Below are 23911 nucleotides of genomic sequence, written 5' to 3'. Positions count from 1 at the left end.
GCTCCATACAATTCATCAATTTGAAGATCGAATTTATATTATGCCGACGCCCACACTCATGCCAAGTGCGTACAAACGACGAAAGCGCGAGAGGGGGGATGGCTACTACTACTACTACTACTACTACTGTGGATGGCTTGCCTTCATCCCACCCGTATAGATGACGTATACAGCCAGCCATTTGGCAAGCGACTTGACATGAGTGTGGCGCTGACATTATGCTATGTAATTCCACAATCCACACACGTTAATGATTACTTGTACAACTTTATTTGTAATCTCAACAAACTAATTACTTCATTCAATTCTATTTAAAGCAAATGTTGAACGACTAGCTATGGAAAAATTATTTAATTCATAAAGGAAGGCTCTGAGAATTTTGTTGGTGGTAACCTGACAGATTCGAGTGCTGACATAGTGCCTCACTCAATTCTCAAAAAATGGAATTCCATATCCAGAGGAATTGAAAGTTCTGAGCTAAATTTAGTTAATAGCTATTCAAATGACAGGAGTCAGATAGTTGAAGTAAACAATAATCTATCAGCTCCGCAATTCATGAAAGCAGGCTTCCTTCAAGGATTGGGCCTTGTCCTTGTCAGTCATATAAAATATAAGTCCAGCTAGTCTGAGGGTCCTACACAGAAAGCGATCAGAATCTATTAGGAGGATATAGATACGTATAGGTACCGCAGGTCGCACTGTGTGGCCGGAGGCTGGGCCCTAACATGGAGATGCGGGCCTGCGAAGCTGCGATCGCCATGTGCAAACAATGTTACTCGATTCCTCACTAAACTGAATGTAAAGATAAGAATAAATCTTTGATCTTATTGTCACTTAAATGTATACTAGGCATTGGAGCAAAGTGTAAGTTTAATATGAAAGAGTGTGGGATGAAATTTGGATAATTTCCCAGGATTTAATCATTTGGCACAGTGAAGCAAAAATTGCATCAATAGCCTACTATTTTCTGCAAAATCTGATCATGCAATTTAAAAATCACAGACTAATACAATTAATGAAATTTTGATTCAGTTTATTTGCTTTCTAAAAACCGTATCCATCTATATAATATAAAAGCGAAATGACACTGATTCATTCATTCACTAATCCATAATCAACAGAAATAAAAATCTACTACTGAGTTTACAAAATTTGTTAACGACTAATGTACATCACCACAACACAAGGCATCGAATGCTAGACATGCGTCCCCAGATATCGCGGGTATGCTATAGGAGTGCAGCACTACGCTACATCAACAGGCTGCCTGCAGGAGTGAAGCAGTTGGATCCCAGCTAGTTTGAGAAAAATTGTGACCAGTTTTTTTAAAGCCAGGGCTTTTTATGATGTCTAAGATTTTTCAAACAATGACCTGTCTCAAATGCTGGCTGACTAATTTGCCAATAAGCCAAAGATGTTAACCAAGTGTGAGTTATCTTGATCTCTGCCATCTTGATAAATTTATTAGTGTTTTAGTTTGTTTTTTGTTTGACTTTTATTGTGACATGAAGCCATCGATCCCACAATTAAGGGTAATGGATGAAGAAGAAGGTATAAGGGTATAAGGCCGCTCTGATTACTGCTTGCAGTCTGCAGATCACTCTCTGCGCTGCGGGTCCTGGCCCGCCCATTCATGGCCCATTCATGGTTACCGTTCTATAAGTGTTTCCATCAAACACTACACCCGCTATTACTTCGACACTCAGGCTTGACCACCCCAAAAATAACATCTAGAGATCAGATATCCCGAGATGTCATAGGAACAGAATAAATTGTGCATGTTTTACACGAAATCACTAGAGAAACCCTACTAATAGGAAGTTCTATGATATTTATGAATATTGAATTTAATATATCATGCTGATAAGAACGATTTTTGTCATTATAGAATACTAAACTCAGGCCTTCTTTAGTCAAGTATTGCCATATACTGTACAGGCTTATTCTGAAATCTAAATGATGAAACCATTAAAAAAACAAATATTTTTACTAAAGTACTAACCAGAAGTGACCAACCATTATACAAAGTGCGCCAGAGAAACTTACTTATTTGAAAGGTCAATAAAAACAAACAAAAGTACTTTAGATATTGTTTCAATCTTTTTTCTATATTATGAGAATACAATATCTCTATTTTTTCCATGCAGTCTTGAAAATTACATCAGACCAATGGCGACCCCCATTGCGCATACGGGGCGATGTCAGTATACACCACCGTCAAAGTCAGACACATCCATCCGAGCACTGAAAATCAGTCTTGTTTTGGCGGTGGCTACTTTTGTCGTTCTTGTGCTGAAAAAGAAGTGTCTTGTTTAGGCGGGGCGAATCCGTGACTAATTTCTCTACCTGGAAAACAGTCTCCGGTTGTCGCTATCAGCTTTTGTCGCTTATCTCAGTTAAGCTGGCAGAATAGCTAGGAAGTAAACTGGTTTCAATTTTGGCACAGACTGTACTTTCTTTGAAATATTCTGTTTATAACTTAGTGTGACTGTAGAAGTGTGTGTGTGACCACCATTGGACAATACTCCTGCGTGACATTGTCTCTTATCTCAACCTTATTTAGTTCTATTGCTTCCTCTCTCATTCTCTCTCTCCCACTCTCTCTCTCTCTCTCTCTCTCCCTCACCCTCTCTCTATCACTCCTGCGCCTTTCTCTATCACTCTCTCTCTCTGTCTCACACACACACACACACACACTCTCTCTCTTTCTCTCTCTCTTACCCGGTTGTGTGCTAATGCTCTTCTTTCTTCAAAACCCCTCAGGGTTTTTTTATTATTTCATACAATGCTTCAGACATAATTATCTTCAACCTATCTTGAATTTGACTTTCCCATGCTTAGATTTGTAAATTTTTTTGTGTCAATAATATTCATTACTATCAACTCTTGCTTGTAATATTGTGAATTCCCCCATTCCACCGAGTAGAATTGTATAATAGTTGATGTAGCATCGTACTGGAGGGTTGATGGTTGAATGTGAGAGAGGGCCGGCAAGGAAAAAAAATTAAAACTGCAATTCAATTAAATCCTCACTTTTTCACTTTCTCACTATAGGCCTATATCCCTTAGAAACACACTCTCTTGTAAAATATACAATCCCCTACACTGAAATAATTTGACTCCTTCAAGTTATGAGCTCCCAACTTGATAATACCGCCCGTTGTTCTCTCAATAATATTTGTTAAACGAGCGTTAGCAAGTTATTACTTTTTACTCAAGTTCAAAGTTGTTGCCAGTCTGTGGGTTTGCTTGTTTGTTTGAATGCACTACAATAACTTTAGAAAGAGTTGATCAATCAGCTTCAAATTTTGAACACACACTCTTTGAACCTTTTTACAGGTCAAGTTCGTTGAACAACAAAATATTTTACTCACTTCTTCGTCCTTTTTCAGGATATGAAAGTAACATTGAAAGTACTGCATGAGACAAAATAACTTGCTCCTGTGTGTCTACCTGACTATTATTCTTCAGTAGCACACGCGTAATATTAATGATACAAATTGTGATGGCAGTTGCTATGTCGTTGGTATTATTGATTTAACAAAATTTGAATTCTGATTCTGAATCATTTACCCATATGGAGAAACCTATGAAGTTCTATGGATTCACGTAGGCCTACGGCGTAATATTAATAGGAAAACAGCTTAATGTTCCTTTTCCAAAGATAATTTAACAGTGGGCTCCACTGGGATTCCTATTCAAATTGAAAAAAAAAATCTGTAGGTAGCTTCAAAATAATTTTGGTCTGCCATCTTCGTTCCGCCACATTGAATCAAAAATTTTCTATGGGAAGGTTTTAATACAAGATTCAAATAAAAAATTTCAAGAGACAATGAATGGTGGAAATCGCACATCAATATATCAAACCGTTTCAAAGATACCCTATTCACATTTTAGTGTTGAAGTTTTTGGATATCTGTGATACAGAAATATTGCTCGCCTAGAACAGGATATATTATTCATCACATATTCTTATCATTATCGTTCCCTAGCAACCTATTTTAAGCGTTTATATAGTAGCTGCTGAAAGAGATTTATGTGATAGATATATACCTGAATAATACTATTAAATACTTACTATATTCGACTAAACAACGAGAGACCCAAATGAAGCGATTCAAATATAAAAAAAAGAAAAATGGGAATGCGAAAAATATAATATTTGTAACTCCATAACTTATCATTTAATTGAGAGACATTTATGGGATTAATAATTTTCTGAAAAACACTAATAATTTAGCAATATTGCACTAATAGTTTTAATTTTAGATGACTCTCTCCTGGATTATTGAGTTATGTGTTGGAGATTCCTCAGTGATTGCTGCATCATCTCAGAAAACTCCGTAAAATTGATCTCTGTTCGAAATTAACAGAATGCTCAAGTATAGACATTTAGAAGAAAACAACCATTTAATTTAATGTTCATTGAAATCGACCAAATCAGTATTTACTCGTGAATTACCGGTAGTGTATTGTTAATGTATTAAGATTTGAGAAGATAATATGAGCATCTTATTGGTTTTTCTCTCAATGATTAAAATGAATGGCTTAATTGCTTTTATATATTCATGAAAATATCACAGTTTATTACATTCCAAGTACAAATATCTTGTTTCACAATCCATTTCTAAGTAAAGCACATAAGTATCGTAATCTTGCCATACAATTACCATACAATAATTGAAGTTAATTTCATTCAACTTCAGTGGTGCCATTTCACCAAACTGCTAGGGGGGGGGGGCAAGAACCAAGAGGTATGGGGGGGGAGGAATACCACCAAAGGATAAAGGAACCTGGATTTTTCCCATAAATGTTACATTCGAAGATGTTATTATATGCTTCATTTTTTCCAATTTTATACAAATGTGGTTGAAGTATCAATACAAACATACATTATCAGTTATTAAATTCAATCATGAAATATTTATTAAAAATATGGGTCTACAGAGAGGCCCTAAAGTAGGAATACACTGAAACAGATTTCTTAGAAATCATGGAAAAAGATAAATTTTTCTTTTACAATGACAATTTCAACAATTTCATTGGGGATCATATTCTAATTGGAAAATAACTTTCAGGTAGAAAGCTAAAGATACATCAAGCTGTTCCCATAATTCTCAACAACTCTTTACATACATTTTTGATTGTCTGATTGTGCCCTTTCTTTTGCTTTCACTGTGACATCTTGCAACTTGTTAATTCTCACATTGAAATTTATTCAATAACTCACTTATTGTGCTCTGATCAATAAGTGTACCCATTCTGTATTCAAACTATACCACAGAGAAAAATATATTATTTATTACTCTGTACCCGTATCCATACTTTCAAGACAATTTTGCTACATTGTTGATACTGTAGAAGGAATTCTACTACTGTTGATAAAGAAAAGTATTAAATCATTATGAGACTCTAAGGATTCGTGTAGATAGACCCGCATTTTCATTATTTATCTGATCCTTGAGGGGGGCCTAGGCCCCCTAGGCAGCTGATTATAAGTAAGAATCAATATTGATATTTTCATCATACAGTACACCTGAAGAATTGGCAAAGTTTATGGTAAGGGGTGAAGAGGTACTCAGCTCTTCCAACTAACATCGGATTAGTTTTGTGCAGTCTACTATAACAGACGTTCCCATATGGATGTTACTATTAATAGACGTATTTATCATCGTATTCAATTTCTGTTTGTTAGTTTGTTTGTATGTCTGATGGAAATCGAAAACGGCTCTAATGATTTTGATTAAGTTTGAAATATAGTACATAGTTTGAAATATAGAGTTTGTGATACGAAAATCATCATTTGGATTAGGACTCATGTTTAGGATAACTCACTGAGGGAACTTACAAATGATTAGTATGTAAATTATAGATAATAATATTCATCAACCAAGTAGCAGCTGACTGAGAGAGTTTTCCGTCGTCAGTTGAAAACAGTTGATCAAGAGAGTGTTTCATAGTCAGTTGAAAACAGCTGATCAAGAGAGAGTTTGCCATTGTCAGTTGAAAACGAGACAGATGTGTTGAGTCACCAAGTTTGTTGACGTCATTTTTTTGAAGTTATTGCATGATTCGAGAATATAGGTGCAGAGAGCAGCCGAGTGACAGCAACGCAACGCAAATTTGAATTTGAAACATAATGATTGCGGTAATATTAATCAGGTAAATGCTAAAGTAGTCAGTTTTAATATACCTGGGTAATTGAATTATAACAATTCATTTACTTCTAAATTTCCATCTCTATGCCTTTTTACTTTCAACTCTGTTTCTTTGATATTGTTATCTTCATAGACGTGAAGTAGATAGATAAGGGTGGGTGTCTTCCATAAGTAAAATGAAATGTCTATTTCCGACTTCTGTAGTTGAATACTTGTAGCTAGTTGACCGTGCGAAGTGAGGTCTAAGATTCAAGTCGACGGTTTTGCATTTCTCTTAATGTTTAAATGTTTATATGTTGCGCATCTACAGCGAAACACGGTAATAGATTTTCATGAAATTTGACAGGTATGTTCCTTTTTTAATTGTGCGTCGACGTATATACAAGGTTTTTGGAAATTTTGCATTTCAAGGATAATATAAAAGGAAAAAGGAGCCTCCTTCATACGCCAATATTAGAGTAAAAATCAGACTATAGAATTATTCATCATAAATCAGCTGACAAGTGATTACACAGATGTGTGGAGAAGCCAGTCTATTGCTGTATTTCCATAAGGTCTATAGTTTCAATCAGGTACTTGTGGATTAGAATACTGCGTGAGGTCTACTGTTCACAGAACTACTAGTAGTTCTGTGAACAGTAGAGCTCGTACAGTATTTATAAACAGATCTCATTGTCAATATGTCACCCGAATTAGCCCTTCGGACATCGGAAAAAAGAAACCGGTACAGTGACGAGAAATCGGTAAGTGTTGAAACGGCCAATGACTGATTAGCGTGTATTGACGATGACAATATTACCTGTTATAAATAAAACCGAGAGCAGTGCCAAGCTGTAATCATCAAAAGCTAATTTACAAACATGCCAACATACATATACAGACAAAAGCAAATCCCGTCGTTGAAACGTAGAAAAATCAATCATAAAAATATTATCATGAAAAAATAACATTTTCCCACTATTTTGGGAAACGATAACTTTATATCTTCCAGTATTGAAAATGACATTCAAATTGAAAAACAATACTGAACAATTTTATTATATTCAAAATTCTCAATGTTCGAGTAATTAACCCTCCAGTAGGCCTAGACTACATTGAACACAGTAGAACCTCTATAATTGGTAGCTTACGGGACCAAGCACTTAATACGAATTTTGGAGGGTGACGAATTATATATCAAGCTCTGCAATATCGAGGCTGATAAAATAAAATACGAAAAAATATATAATTGATACTGATCCAATAATTACACATAATTAATTCATAATATAGCCTCTATGAATGGATATTAGAAAATATTGTTAAATATTAATTTGACATACTTGTAAAAGATTTTAGAGATCAATACAACTGTTCATGAGCGAGTTCTTCAACCAAGGGTGTCTCTAGTTATATTATTATATGTGAATCCATAGAACTTTAAAGTTCACTCCGTATGGGTAAGTAATTCACAATCAGAATTCAAAATCCCTAAACTAATAATACCAATTACTATAACGTTAAAGGTATTGCTATCACAAGTTGTATTATCTAATACATGTAGGCTATGTTGAAAACAAACAATGGACAGGCAGACAGACATTAACGAAAGCTGGTTGATGTAAAATTTGTATATTAATCAGCTGAATTCGGGGCATTAAGGACAGTATATGTGATAATTCTTAAATAGAATTAGCTGTTATGAATAAATGGGTAAATTGTGGTAATTTCATGCAATTAATATTTCAGCTTACTAATGATAAATCACAACACACTTTTTTCCAATTCACTTCATCAGTTGATGTGATTTTCGGTCTCCTCATCACTGGAGTTATTAGTTACTATAGCATAATTTTCGATGAACTCATTACTGGAGTTATCAGTTACTATGGCATATATAAGTGTCCGGTTTTGGCGCCTAACGCACACGCCAATTCGAGACTCTTTCAAAACAGTCTTTCCCTGTCGCTGGCGTACGGTGTCGATGGATGAGATAGTCGCTGTCCACTCCTGTCAGGTTCTGGGTGTGTCGGAGGACTAAGGTGGCGCGTACCCGCGCATACACTGATAAAGTCGATTTTTGAAATTTCGTTGCAGTATATCAATCTGTATGTTGGCAACGGCGTCGCTAATGTTGTTCTTGAGGTGTGCTATGGTCCGTGGTCGATCGACATAAACCAGGGATTTCAAATAACCCCATAAAAAAATCGCATTGAGGAAACGCATGTAGAAATGAGCCTCGTCAAATGACCGCGTCTTCAGGCAGGTTGTCAATCAGCATATCACATGCATTTTGACGGGCAACGAAATCGCGTTCAGTCAATTCTCGAACAACAGCCAATTATAGTGATGAAGTTGAAGGTCTTCATGGAGAATTCGTCGAACAGTGGAGTCAGAAATTGCCATAGCAGCTGCATGTTTGCAAGCCGAACGCCAGGGAGAACGCACAACTGACTGCCTCACTCTTTTGATATTTTCTGGAGTTCTGATGGTTCGTTGAAGTCCACTTCTGGATTTAGCAACACTTCCACACTCCTGAAATGAGTTAACCCACGACAGAATTGAATTATGGCCAGGAACGAGTCTGTGGGGATGAATTTCAAAACGAGCGCGGAAGGTGATCGACCATTAAAGAAGAAGCTCTCAACTGCGAAGGCCCGCTGCTCTCTAGACCGGAGCATGATGGCTATTTACTTGAGGGAGGATAAATTTGAGAACTTCCCCTTCCAGATGCGCCCCCTCCTGCCCCTCTACACGACCAATTCAATGCACGGGAATTTTTTCAAATATGTAAGTTTCTCTGGCACACCTTGTACTAGTAGGAAGAGAGAATTCCAAAGTTTTCTTACAGTAATTACCTTGCATCACTATCATACAATGCATCCAGGTCACACAGTCACTAAATCTGTAACCGGGCATTTTTTCTAGACTAGATCAGCCAGTTTTTGGTAGCCAAGATGGCCAAATAGTTTGGTAGCCAACAGGCAGCAAAAATGTGGCTGCCTGAATAGCTGCCCAACACCAGTGCAAAGTGACGGAGAGACTGCCCTACTAACTGCTAAACCAGGCTGCACGTCCTAACTGCCTAGTCTAGTAAAAACTCAAGGCAATTATTAAAAAAAAACTTTGGAATTTTCTCTTTCCATTGTTCGATTAATATTGTTCGTTTTCAATATAAATGTAATTTTTAAAACGAGTATTTATTTACAGAATTATAAGCATGGGTCTAGATATTACAGTAGTATTTTCCTATTATATGTATAAGATATCTGGGTAATAGTAAGTTATAACATCAGTGAAAACAAATATTAACAATTATCATGTTACACTTTCTAACTGAATGAAAAGCAGTACATGCTTCTTGCAAATATGCTATCATGCTAGTGCTTGTAGACACTAGCAAAGTGGAGCATTACCATAGCCACCTCGAATTTATTAGAGGTGGCTATGACATTATCCTATTCTAGTGTTTCGTAGTAGCAGAAAAAGAAAACATAATATTGAGTGTTTAATTAAAAAGAATTATTCTGTACGGAAAGTATTCAATCTTCAATTTATTAGAAAAAATTGAATGATTACATCAAAGTGAATAGTAATTTACATGACTTACAACAAAATATCTTAGAAATGGGAGTAGATCTATCTTGCATCAAATACAACCAGCCTTTTTGTTCTCTTCTTGTACATTATTCGGTAGCCGCATTCTCTGCATCTTATTGGATCTCTTGGGCGTATTTCATTCTCATAATGGCATTCTAAAAATGAAAAAACATACAAAATCATAAGCTAAATTTAATCTAAGAGTAAAATTATGTAGATTGTTTAGCTTCAAAAGATAGAATTTGATGCTTAAAGATATACATGATATTAAATTAATAATTGACCATAGAAGAGTATACTTCCATCCAGTTACACTAAGGGTAGGCCTATACTGGGGCATAAAGTGCCCCAAAACAAAATGGAATATAATTCTGTATAAAACATTGTATATCATTTATCTATGTAGGCCTACTGGAATGTTATACAGAGTGAGTCACATGTATGGGAACCCTTCAATAAGGAACCCTTTAACCCCTAACATCATTTTGAAGGCTTTTCAAAACAAGAAAGATGACATCGATAAAAATATTATATGATACTTTTATCCAAAATGGCGGCTGATTGAATTTTATCAATTATTTCTTTAAAAACTAAAACTTCAATCAGCCGCCATTTTGGATAAAAGTATCAAAAAACATTTTTATTGAAGTCATCTTTTTTGTTTTAGAAAGGCCTTAAAAATGATGTAGACCTACCACACAATGGGTGTTAACATTTAAAATATTTGTGTTACAGCCCATTTTCTTAAAAACTAAAACTTCAATCAGCCGCCATTTTGGATACGTAAGTATTATAGAAAATTTTAATTGATGTTATCTTTCTTGTTTTAAAAATGCCTTTAAAATAATGTGCTACACAATGGGTGTTTACATTAAGAATATTCGAGTTACAACCCCTAAGTCACCCTCTTATGAGAGGTTAAAATTCAGTTGTACATCAAGAGGTAGATTATTTAACCAATAACTTATCCTGAAAGTTACAGTATTATATCTACAAAATTTATGAATTTGGCACATTTGATTGTGGCTTGGGTGTTTGAAATAGAATAGTCAATAAAATACTTTATCAAGCCAAAAAGATATTACACATTAATACATGGGCCAGTCAACAGTGTTACAGTCAACAAGTGTTACAAACATAATATTCAATATAAATCTATACCAATACAATGATCAAATTCAGTAGCTAAAATCATTTATTATAATCTAGTTCAAAATATACTTAAAGCTAATATAAAATTAGACATAAGCCAGGACAAAAAAAATGAATTTTATGAATTCAATTCAATTTCAAACCAATTTTATGAGATCATTTTTGAAAAAAAAATCTTTTTTTTGTCCTGGCTTATGACTAATTTTATATTTTATTGACTTGTCATTATTTTAAATGGCTTTAAGTATATTTTGAACTAGATTATAATAAATGATTTTAGCTACTGAATTTTATCATTGTATTGGTATAGATTTATATTGAATACTAGCAGGTAACCCGTGCTTCACAAGGGTCTTTCTTAAAACTTGACGTAATGAAATCTAGAAGAATTCGAAATAGGCCTTTAAGAATCCTCGGTTGATGAAGATTTTATATGCTGCATTTCAAGTAAATCAGTATGACCACCTTTCAATTAAAAAAAGAAGTTGGATTCAAAATGGCGGAAAAAATTTGGGTGTGACGGAAAACCTGTTTTTATCATTCGAAAAGGATCCCCAATCATACCTATCTTCTAATTTCCCTTTTAAGAGAAATCTTCTGCTGCTTCCATACAAACTGGAAGCATGACAAATAATTGAAAACTTGACAAACTAAAAACTTGATGTAATCAAATCTTGAAGAATTCAAAATTGGTCTATAACCACCCTCGGTTAAGCAAGAATCTATATGCGAAATTTCAAGTTAATCAGTCCAGTAGTTCTGACGTGATAATGCGTCAAACATAATTTTCCTATACTTTACACCTGTATAGGCTACGTTTATAATCCAGTTCTTTCCTTTATTATAGTATAGAAGATGATACATGGATGGGTGATCATTGTTATTTTACTAAAAGATAGAATAAGTTGAATAGTTTCACTTTCAGAGGGAGTTTTGACAACCCACAAAACTCATTTTTCATTTGAAGATATAACGAAAAGGTGCATATGACCTTATTTTTATGCTCTGCTTGCCAAAATACCCCTCATTCCAATATTAAAATTTTCGACTGACTGTACAGTGAGTGAGTCAGTCATTCTATCAGGGCTCGAATAATTTTGAAATTTTAATTAGGCTAAATAAAAATGGAAGAATATAATTTCTTTATGTAAATAACAACACCTTCATTCAAAGACATATTAACTGCATGCGTTTTCATATTGCCGATACAGCACTGATGAAACTGTAGACGTTTATTTAGCACTTTGTCTCGAAAATTGTTCTAGCTGAAGAATTAACAATCCATGCCACGTGTAGGCCTAAACATTGCATCAGGAAAACGAAGTTTCAAAACTATGTTTTTCAGGTAGAAAGCAATATAGAAACAGATGTTCCTTTTTTAATTTCGACCATAATAATTATGATTTGGTGATTTTTTAATGAAATCGAATTTACCATTAATGAAATTTAAACATTAATTCTGAAAAATCTAGAAGCGTTACAAACTTTTCGGATACATATGATTGTAATTCTATAAATAATGACGTGACTAACCATAGTTCTACAAATGTTGATGATTTTACTATAATTGAAGACAAAGTTGAAGGGAACTTAGCTAACATTAACCTAAGTTCAAATCGACTACATAACCTAGATGTTGTATCCCCTAGTAAAGAGAGGCATCTGAAGCAAAGTGTAGGTAGACCTTATTATGAACTTGAGTGAAAATTTGACTGCAAAAACCGCTGTTCAACAAAGCTTCACTTATGCTGATTCTGTCAAGTCCAAATTTCAAGATAAAAAAAGTGATAGCAAGAATCTTAGCAGAGTTTCTAAACCAGTGACTGTTGGAGATAAGCCAGCCAATTCATCAGGCCCTAAAAAAAGAAATTTATTACAGGCAGTTCACACTGTGAGCATAAATTATCGACTGCAGGTAGGAAAGTTTTTCTATTTGTTTCTCGTTTTGGGCCTGATACAAATGTAATTGAGGTGAAAGACTATCTGAATAGTAAAAAACAAGCTGACTATGTGGTTGAGAAGTTGAATGCAAAATTCCCAAAGGAGTATTCATCATTCAAAGTAGGAGTGCCTTCCAGTTTGTTGAGTGAGGTGTATGATTCTGACTTTTGGCCAAGTGACATTCTGGTGTCCAAGTTTTTCAATAGAGGAAGGAAACAACCTGAAGCAGGTGATTTAAACTCCATTCGCCCGAAGCAAATAGAGGTGAATTAGATCACCTGGACGCTCAGAGTGAGGATAATTATTCCCTATCCAATTTTAAAATGATATTTGTAAATGTGCAATGCTTAAGATCAAAAATTAATTTGGTTTCTCTCTTTGTTGGAAAGTCATATCCAGATGTTTTGTGTATAAGTGAGCATCATCTTCTTGGCCAGGAGATTGAATTCTACAATACTATTGAACATTTGAAATTTGGAGCTCAAATCACAAGAATGGAGGAACAGCAGTCTATCTAAGAGAGGATTTATTGTCTAGTCCTGTTGACATGAGTATGTTTTGTAGGGAACTTGACATTGAACTATCTGGAGTAAAACTCGAAAAATACAATGTAATTGTCATCGCAGTTTATCGTTCCCCAAATGGTAATGTTGAGCATTTTTTCACTGCCATGGACAATTGTTTGACAAGCCTGAACAAGTTGAACATGCCTATAGTTCTTGGCGGAGATGTAAATATCCACTTGAATGAAGAAAACAGCATATATCACACATTCAGGTTTCTGCTGCAAAGTCATGGATTGACAATCACAAGTCATGCTCCAACTAGAGGTGACAACTGCTTGGATACCATTGCAACCTCTCTTGACTCCTGGAACTATGAGGTGGACATCCAGGATCCTATGATTGCTGATCATGACGCTGTCATAATGAACATGTGGCTGAAGTCAGTGAGTGAAACTTCAGATTCTGTACCTTGGCACTCCAATTACTTTAAATCTTCTAGAAAAATTGACCCTGAGAGGATTCCACAACTTAAAGCAGCCTTGGCCAACTTAGACTGGACCGAAATTCTGTCTGACCCAATGGATGACCCAGAAGAGCTCTTCAACTCCTTTTTCAAAGAATTCTCTAACGTGTTTGACAGAATCTTTCCTGCAAAAATTACAAGAATCAAAAAGAGCCATCTGGCCCAGAAAATAAATTCATGTAGGCAAAAAAGTAATGCCTGGTATACGCCTGGGTTACTTCAGCTACAGAGTTTTGTCTTGGCTCTGGATTGCAGAAGGAAATCTTGTCTCGATGAGGAAGAGAGGAAGAACATCCATAATCAATACATTAAGGCAAAGAGGATTTACAGGCAGGAGGTGGACCTTGCAAAACGGGAGGCTAACATTAGCTCAATCAATCAGGCCAATAACAAATGTAAGGCTGCTTGGGACCTAGTAAAAAGTATTTCAGGACCAAGTAAGCAAAGTTTGAAGCCCAGAGTCAAAGCAAGCCCTGATGAATTCAATAATTTCCTGATACAGGAGGTGGAAAAAATTGTCAGTGCCCTACCAGAAACAGACAGATCACAGGTGGCTGCTGGCAGACTCTTCCAGCAACCCAGAGATGGTACTTTAGAAATGGAGGACTGGGACCCAGTAACACCAGAAGACATTATTCAAATGGTGAGTCACTTCAGAAATAAAAAGACTCAAGATATCTACGGTATGTCAGTTGACCTGTTGAAATCTATTATTGATGTCATTGCCCATCCTCTTAGTGTAGTGTTGAATGCATGCCTTAGCAAAGGATATATCCCCACAGCCCTAAAACTGGCTAGAACAGTGCCTATCTTCAAGAAGGGTGACCCTACGGCCCTGAAAAGCTACAGGCCAATTTCTATTATTCCCGCACTGGCCAAGATCTTTGAAGCCTTTATGAAGATTCAACTAATGGACCACTTTGAGAGCAATAACCTATTTTCAAGTGTGCAGCACGGTTTCAGGCGCGGTAAATCAACAGTCACAGCTGTTTCCAAGCTGGTGTGTGACATCTTAGATTCTTTTGAAGAGGGGGACTCAGTGGCGTTGGCTCTGGCAGACCTGAGTAAGGCATTTGAGTGTGTCCCGCATGATATTCTGCTGGAGAAACTTGAAGCGTATGGAGTTGTAGGTCGGGTCCTTGCCACCCTGGAATCCTACCTAACAGACAGAAGGCAGATCCTTTCGCTGGAGGGAGTTAACTCAGGTCCTCTACAGGTTAATCATGGGGTGCCACAAGGATCAGTGATTGGACCCCTCCTTTTTCTGATTATGATCAATGACCTTGGTTTGCTGGGAGGCATCCTACTTTTTGCTGACGACACCACAATCTTTGCCAGAGGGAGAACACCAGTGTTGGCGCAGAAGGCGGCTGCAGATATTTTTGGACTAGCAAAACAGTGGTTCAACAATAATAAGCTGAGTCTAAATGAAGACAAGACACAAGAGACTACCTGTAGTCTCAGTACAAACCAGCTCATCAATCGCACTGAGGTCAAGCTACTAGGATTTACGCTGGATTCAAGACTCACCTGGGGTAGCCATACCAACAAACTTTGTCTGAAGCTATCCAGGGTAATATTTCTACTCAGACGTCTAAAGCCTCTTATTTCAAGGAAGCATCTTGTTGAAGTCTACTTTGCCTTGTTCCACAGCCATATTATCTATGGACTGCAGATGTGGGGACATGCGCCCGGATGTAATGATGTGCTTCTTCAACAGAAAAAGGCATTAAGAATTTTGGACTCAGCCGGATACCTTGATCACTGTCGGCCGATCTTCATCAGACTGGGTATCTATACGGTGTTCAACCAGTATATTCTGCTCTCCTTGCTACACATAAAAAGTCATTATCACTCAATGACAAGAAGAGCCGATAAGCATTTGTATAATACCAGAGGGAAAGCAAAAATTGATGTACCCTTCTGCAGATTGAACAAGAAAAGAGACTGTTTCCCTGTACTGGCACAGAAGATTTTCAATGCGCTGCCAGACATGGTGAGGGATCTGGATGACAGAAGTTTTGGTGGAAGGATTAGAGCCTGGCTGCGTGGGATGCCATTCTACTCTGTGGCTGAATACTTTGAGGCCGACAAGTCTTTAATTTGATTCAAGTGACTTAGAATCTGACCGACCATCTCGATCTATTTTTAAGCTTTAAAAACGTTAATGTTTTAAAAGTTTTGTATAAATTTTACAATCAACGACGACCAAATTAGGTCTGAATATAAAATGACGCCGTCCATCCAGGAAGCTGGTCAATGACGAAGGACAGAAGTATGAAGTATGAAATATGGCCCATGTATTAATGTGTAATATCTTTTTGGCTTGATAAAGTATTTTATTGACTATTCTATTTCAAACACCCAAGCCACAATTAAATGTGCCAAATTCATAAATTTTGTTGTAGATTTAATACTGTAACTTTCAGGTGTGGCGTGCGTGGCGAGCATGACAGTGCTCTCCAGTAGAGCTGCCACCACCAGGTTTTTAGGGTCCTGGGCCCTGCTACTTTTATAGAATAATATTATTAAATAAATACGCAAATTCACCAAAACAATCTCACTCTATTGAAAAAAAATCCCATAACAAACATCTATACTCCCTCTCTCTCTCTCTCTAAACATAATCACTCCTCAATCACATTACTCAAAACTACATCTCACTATCTCAAGCACAACCTTCCTCTAGCGCGTCTCGGAACGATCTCCCTCTAGTTTCGCCTCTACGCGGTCATCACTCTCTCAGCTCACCAGTTCAAAAGTCCAATTTGGTGGCCTGAGTGATGACTCCGCTATTCTAATAATTAATATCCTATGAGAGCGGGGTGTTTGAATTGTTATACAGGATAAGTTATTGGTTAAATAATCTACCTTTTGATGTACAACTGAATTTTAACAATTTTGAACAATTTGGATAAGGTTCTTGGGGAAGTTCTCTTCTAGTGTATTTATTTTCACTTTTCTCTTCCATCAGACAAATTTAATGCATAATCATCATCAGATCAATTTGGATCAAAAGAAACAAATAATAACTTGCACTTCATGTCGCCATTCAAAGGCTTCTAAAACTTTCTAATCCATTTCTAGCATTATTTTCTTTGATTTCTTCAGTCTCTGAAATGTCAATTTTGTACTGATTAGGCTATGAAAAATTAGTTCAGTATTATTATGAATGGAAATGGCGCATAGATATAAGTCTTAAGGACACCGTTAATAATCAAATAGAAAATATAGTTTATTATCAAAAATATGGCACGAAAGGTAAATTGGGGAACTGTATTTTTTCTTAGCCAAACACTACCGTATAGATTAAATTGATGGAACGTTTATTAATTTTTATTATTTACTTATTATTGTTTCATCATAGCAAAAATGATTTCATCTAATAGAGCACTGTAAAAAAGTAAAAGTTGAATGTTTAGAAATTGAAAGTTGAAAACATCACAGTAGTGAGGAACATAATTTTGAGTGGGGCACCACAGTGGACCTTTGTAGGGTAAAACCTTATTCTAAACATTATTTTAGAGGTTAATTTGCTAATATGCTTTCAGTATAACAATTTTTTTCAAATTGTACAGAATTTACCCTACTATATTATACAGAATATTCATACAGTACATTTAACCATGAAATATTTTTTTGTCAACCCATCTTTGTAGGGTTAAAACCTTCTTCTAAACATTATTTTAGAGGTTAATTTGCTAATATGCTTTCAATTTAACAATTTTATTCTGAAATTGTAGAGAAGTTACCCTACTATACTATACAGAATATTCATAAAGTAGATTTCACCATTAAATATATTCTTGTCAACATTATTGTAGTAGGAAAAATTGATAAATGCAGTACTTTTACAATACTAACCTCCACAAATGTATACCATAGGTACTTTTGTTTGAGTCTGTTCTTTATTTTGCTCCATAACTCTTATTTCTATATAATGAGAATAATTAACGGGGAATGATCAATATTGTTGTTGACAACTAAGAAAATTACAAATTTTCTAACTTCTTTGAAATGTAACATGCAAACATTACAACCAAACCATGCCTTTTGTGTACATACAGTATGGAAACTTGTCCACACTTGGCTATAGAACCCTGGCGCAAAAATCCGCCATCTTGTTAGGAAGCTCCGCATTGTAAAGCCGAGTCCAGACGCTCAAGTCTACCATCAGTCTTTTGCTCAAGCAAAAGACGGATTTATCTCTTTCCTGTATAGGGCTACTTGTAATATAAATATAAAGAAAATAAATAAAAATCTCAGTACCCTTTTTTTAAAATATTTTATCACGACATGTTTCGGTCATTTATGCCATTATCAAGTGATATGAATTAAATCTTATTATATTTAATTCATAATAAATTTATTTTATTCATAAATAAATTTAATTCATATCACTTGATAATGGCATAAATGACCGAAACATGTCGTGATAAAATATTTTAAAAAAAGGGTACTGAGATTTTTATTTATTTTATTTATATTTATAAAAGACGGATTGTTTGGTTCAAAAAAAAATTGCGTCTACACCTTAGACCATTTATAGAATAGACACGCTGAGAAGCCTAGCCTCTGAAGTCTGAAGCCAACATCTAACTGCCAAATACGCCCACCTTGACGTCACAACCAAGCTAACAACAATGCATTGAATAACAACAAACAACAATCAGAGAAACTCCTATAATTCTGCTATAACTCCTATAATTTCTATTATTAATTCTGTGCAACAATGTAAGTTAAACATCACAAACACCTACACAACAAACTTTTGTGACGTCAAGGTGGGCGGATTTGGCAGTTAGATGTTGGCTTCAGCGACTTTCAGTATGAATATACAATGGGCCGTGTCTAATCTATAAAATGGTCTAAGGTCTACACGCATCCGTCTTATGTCGTCCGTTTTCCTATTTACCGCAGCTCTACTGCGTTGATATTTCACAATTTTCATCTATTCTTTTCGATAGATTATACGCATAGAGTTTATTTTTCTTGCTGCAAAGTCCCTATAGTGAGGTCCACGTTATAATGGGAGTAAAGAAAGATAGGAGAAAAACAAAGACCTTATAGGGTCGTACCCACTAGAACGTACCAGACACGGACCGTGTCAGACCATGCCAGGCAAGTAAAATAACAACTATGCCTACTACAACGGATCAACAGCGTTCTATGCCAGTACATTAAGCGTATGATGCCCGGTCAGAAGTTGTTGGGAACGCGTCAGTTAGCAAGAGAATAGGTTACAACGGGGTTTGCAGGCGTCACGTACCATGCAAGGAGCGTTTCGTCACAGACAAAATATACTGGCCGACAAATGTTGACCTGGACGTGCATGGCACGCTCTGTGCTTGGCCGGTGACGGAACGGTTTAATGGGTATATTACATATCAAATGATGCAAAGAATATTTTTTTGCATGTGTCGGTACGGGCACGGTCACGGTCCAATACGTTCTAGTCGAGTCGCCTAAGAAACGCGGATTTCACTAGCAGACTTTGGTGTCGGAAACAGTGATAAGACAGAGCTACCAACTAAACCTGGTAACCGCTACTGTAGCGGATGGATAGCAGTTCTTGTTAGCTGTTACCTTTTTATCACTTCCTATTCCTACTTAACCGCGAATTTTTAATTTCAATCACGAGATTCATACATTGCGAATTATATTAATTTACTAGGAATAAATTTGTTTGATGGATGAATTACGAGATTTTATTTGATGAAGTAGGCTAAGTTTTGTAGCTTGATGAAAAATTAATAGTCGAACCTGTCATTTGAAAAATCAAGCAATAAAGTATGCTGTTACGACCATGCTGAAATGAACAAAAAATATGATTTGACTGACAAAATTTATCTTTTGATAATTATTGAGATTTTTCAAATGCCAGGTTCGATTATTATTTTTCATCAAGCTACAAAACTTAGCCTACTTCATCAAATAAAATTGAATGATGGTGACTAATTCCTAGATAAATAATATCCTTCCTTATTTATCCAGCATATTGTTGAATTGAAAATTAGAAAGATCTAAGCAAGTAAATAAATAACATTACATTTTAAAAATAATAATTGCAATATGGAAACAAAGTTACCGTATATATTCACTTCTCCTTATATGGCCATCAAAATTGATAGAATCAATGAAAATTCTTAAGTAATTTATTGAAATGTTTGATTATAATATTGATTAATTTTTCAATTACAGTAACTTAATTAATTGAAAATGGCAAAGAAAAATAGTCGATTCATGTCAGTAGTCGGTAAATTGATGAAACATTTTGAAAGCTATATAGGTAACTACTTACTTGCAATGAGAATTTTTATTTCATTCCGTTTTCAGTAATATTATGAGGATTTTTTTCATGAATATTACTGCCAAGCAGTGCTAGATTTAAACCGGTGCACAACAGAGCTGAACAATATTAGTACCTACCTCTACCTAGGCATATATTCAGCAGTTTAATTTCATCCCAGTTAATACATTTAAGAGAATTTAAATCCTATTCTAATCCTGTATATGTTATGTTTGCTGTCTTTCAACTAAAACTGAAACATGAAAATGAATCGTCATCATGATATAAAATACTATTGACCTAATGCTGATGATTTTTATTTAAACCTGACACAGGAAAAATTTCGTTTGAATAGTAATCAAAATTGATACAAATTGGCCAATTTTATTAAATAAAGAAAAAAATTTCCCGGGGGAAGACTACAGTATACTCCCTTCCACATGGGAGGCATTCCATACCCTCCCGGAGCATAGCTCCGGTACTTTCTTGTGTCAAGTATCAAATAATTAACTATGCTTTTTTAGATTTCTATTTAAAAAAATATTATGCACATAATTATATAGCCTACCTGTATGGGCCTACAATATAGAATGCAGTTATTATACAATATATTGTATCTTATCGCTCAAAACGATGAAAGATTCAAGGCTGCTACCGTACTCCTTTAAACCAATGACCGCACTTGAACTGGCTCTGCTTAATAATCGAACCCCACCTTGGAATAATATTATATCATATCCATCAAAAATATTGATATATTATATCCTTTCCATATCCACATCATCATTATTTCACATACTGTACCCGCTCTTTCGAGGAACACGTTCAGTAAAAAACTTCCACAAAAAATAGGAAAACAGACTATCATAAAAATTTTTAATTCTTAATAACGTATAAATCATTTGCGCTCTTTATTTATTGTTTAAAAAATTATATTTTAGTTTTTTATATCGACATCTTCTATAAAATTATTGAATAAAATCTCAATGCCCATTGCAACTTCAAATTCAAAATAATTAATCACAGTTATATCTATGCAATTGTAAATAAGACAAAAAAACTCACGTCCCTTAAAATAAGAGTGCCGTCTCTGGTGGATGTGCTGCCACATTTCCACTTGTTCGTCAAGTAAATTCAAGGGCTCATTTTCGAGCTCGGGATTTAGCTAAGTTCTAGACTTTAAACAGCTGGAGCCAGAAAATTGGCTTTCCGAAAAAGGGCGTATTCGTAGTTTTTATGCTAATCTTCATTTTCTCATTTCTATAATTATTGGAGACGTTTATTGCCTTGACGAAATGATACATTTCTAAATAATTCAAAATAGGTAGCTGAAACTTTACACTATTTTCTCTTTATTTTATTTTGTGTTCAATTTTATAGTTTTTCAAAATTTAATTTAAACGTGGACTACGACGACGCCCCGTTTCGGAAAGCCAATTTTCTGACTCCAGTTGTTTAAATTCTAGAACTTAGCTAAATCCCGAGCTCAGAAACTGGCCCTAATATTTTATATTTTCAAATCACTCCAATTATTCCAGTCCGTTCATTCCATTCAGCTGTATGTATGAGTGAATTAACGAAGTTGATAAATTGTGACCCATTAAAAAAATATGATTCCACCTCTTGGCAGGATACAATTAGCAACGTCCCGTCCGAATCCCTCCTCACAGGGATAATAAACCGATTTTCAGTAGCCGCTACCAGGTCTAGTAGACGCCAAAAGTAGATTTAATAATAACAATAGAGTACTTAAAGTGAGAAAACGGAAAAAATGACATGAATTCAATAATTATAATTAATGCTGTTTAATTCATAGATAGTAAAAAATAGACTCAATTACAATTTTACGATATAATTCTAAACAAAAACACTTATTTTAGAGGCAAAATAATCAAATTGTTAAAAAAGATTACCATTACACTACTTCAACAAACAGAGTGCCCCAATATTAGATTTTATCAACTTGTAGGTTATACAATTCAAGAGATTTAGGTTATTACAGAATGACCCAAAAAGAATGGTCGGCTTTTAAGTGACTATAGAATAATTTCCAACATACATTTTATTTCTATATATTATGAGCTTGTTCAATTGTCTAATTTCAGAAAACGTCATAATTAACAAAACTGCTTCAAAGTCGTCGACGTTCCATTAGGTGGCGTGATTATCTTTTGGCCTTTGTTTGCCGCTCTTCCTTTACAGTATTATGTATGTTAATTATGACGTTTTCTGAAATTTGACAATTGAACAAACACAGCAATATAGAAAACTAAATGTATGTTGGAAATTATTCAAGTTATAGTAATTTAAAAACCGACCATCCTTTTTGGGCCATTCTGTATCTTACAACAACACACAACGTTCACATTACACATAAGGAACTAATTTTATCATCGGAAGAAACATAAATTATCAGCCATACTAAATTAGGATATTTATTGAGAACAATATTTTCAATAAGTCAAAATCACACTGATTATCCAGAAGCGAAATGCTAGTTGCAATTCAATACAGAAGTGGAATTAGTGTTAATCTAGCTCTAGAAGATCCACATTTACGAGTAACATTTTGAATGAATAACGCAACACATTGAAAAAACTGGTTATTTATATAGTAATCAGTCTCCTACTATTTACATTTTATTTTACATACTACTATATTCATTTCATTTACATTTATGACAGACTGGCACACTGTCAAACGAGAGAAGGAGGTAGTAATTTCAAGCATCTTTTAAAATGAAATGTTAGTAGCAGACAGATTACTAAATAAATAACCATGTTTTTCAATGTATTTCGTTATTCATTCAAAAAAGTGTTGATTTAAGTTTCATTACTTTACCTATCATTTCTTTACAAACTAAAACTTCAATCAACCGCCATTTTTGGTAGAAGTATAATAGAAAATTTTTATTGATGCCATATTTCTAGTTTTAAAAAAGCATTTAAAATGATGTAGCACACAATGGGTGTTAACAATATTAGAGTTACAACCCCTAAGTCACCCCCTTCCTTATGAGGGGTTGAAATTCAGTTGTACGTCAAAAGGTAGAGTATTCGTCTAATAACTTATCTGAAAGTTACAGTATTATAACTACAACAGTCTCCAACTTATTGAAGGGTTCCCATACATTATGACTTACTCTGTATAAATACATTTTCAACTCAACTAACTTAACTACCGTATATGATATGAGCAGAATAATAGTTTCTTCGTGTAGATACCTCTCCAGCCGCTTCCAGTAGAATGGGAAATTATCAATTTTAAAAACAACTTCCTCACTTTACCAAAAGCGGCCCAGAGATCCTTGTTTGTCAGCTATCTTGTTAACAATAAGTTAATACAAAAGTGGTGAGTCTTTTTTCTATTACATGAATATTAATTTCATTTATTGACTGATGGAAATATCGGTATGGATCGCTAACGATTTTTCATCACTGTATAAAAAAAATTATTAGAAGTTCAATTCAAATTTATGTTTAAGTAACTTGAAAGTAGAGCAACAAGGAGACATAATTTTAGGGCCGGCCTCCGAGTTCGAGATTTAGCTTAGTTCTAGACTTTAAACAGCTGGAGTCAGAAAATTGGCTTTCCGATATGGAGAGTAGTCGTGGTTTTTAAGATATTTATTTTCTCATTTCTAAAATATTGGAAACATTTTTCTTGACAAAATGAAGCATTCCTAAATAATTAAAATAGCTGAAACTTTACACAATTTAGTCGTTATTTTATTTTGTGTTCAACTTAAGTGTTTTTGGGAAAT

The 23911-nt window shown here is 34.9% G+C and overlaps 1 protein-coding gene across 1 annotated transcript; it reads right to left on the bottom strand.

The window, feature by feature from the left end:
• Positions 1–9662: 9662 nt before the first annotated feature.
• Positions 9663–18063, bottom strand: LOC111060170 (DNA-directed RNA polymerases I, II, and III subunit RPABC4). Its single transcript, XM_022347816.2, has 2 exons — positions 17724–18063; positions 9663–9892 (listed from the first exon to the last, which is right to left on the bottom strand). The coding sequence occupies exons 1-2, from the start codon at positions 17779–17781 to the stop codon at positions 9777–9779; spliced, it is 174 nt and encodes a 57-aa protein (XP_022203508.1). The 5' UTR covers positions 17782–18063; the 3' UTR covers positions 9663–9776.
• Between the last annotated feature and the right edge of the window lie 5848 nt (positions 18064–23911).

Source organism: Nilaparvata lugens, chromosome 1, assembly GCF_014356525.2.
Source record: "Nilaparvata lugens isolate BPH chromosome 1, ASM1435652v1, whole genome shotgun sequence".
Lineage (NCBI taxonomy): Eukaryota > Metazoa > Arthropoda > Insecta > Hemiptera > Delphacidae > Nilaparvata > Nilaparvata lugens.
Note: the sequence above shows the minus strand (reverse complement) of the source record. Positions and strands in the feature narration are given on the sequence as shown.

Excerpts from the sequence above, each read along its gene's own strand:
- LOC111060170 (XM_022347816.2), bottom strand. The coding sequence starts at position 17,781 with ATGGAGCAAAATAAAGAACAGACTCAAACAAAAGTACCTATGGTATAC. Across the intron at positions 9,893-17,723 it reads TATGGTATACATTTGTGGAG|AATGCCATTATGAGAATGAA; the intron begins GTTAGTATTGTA and ends TTTCATTTTTAG.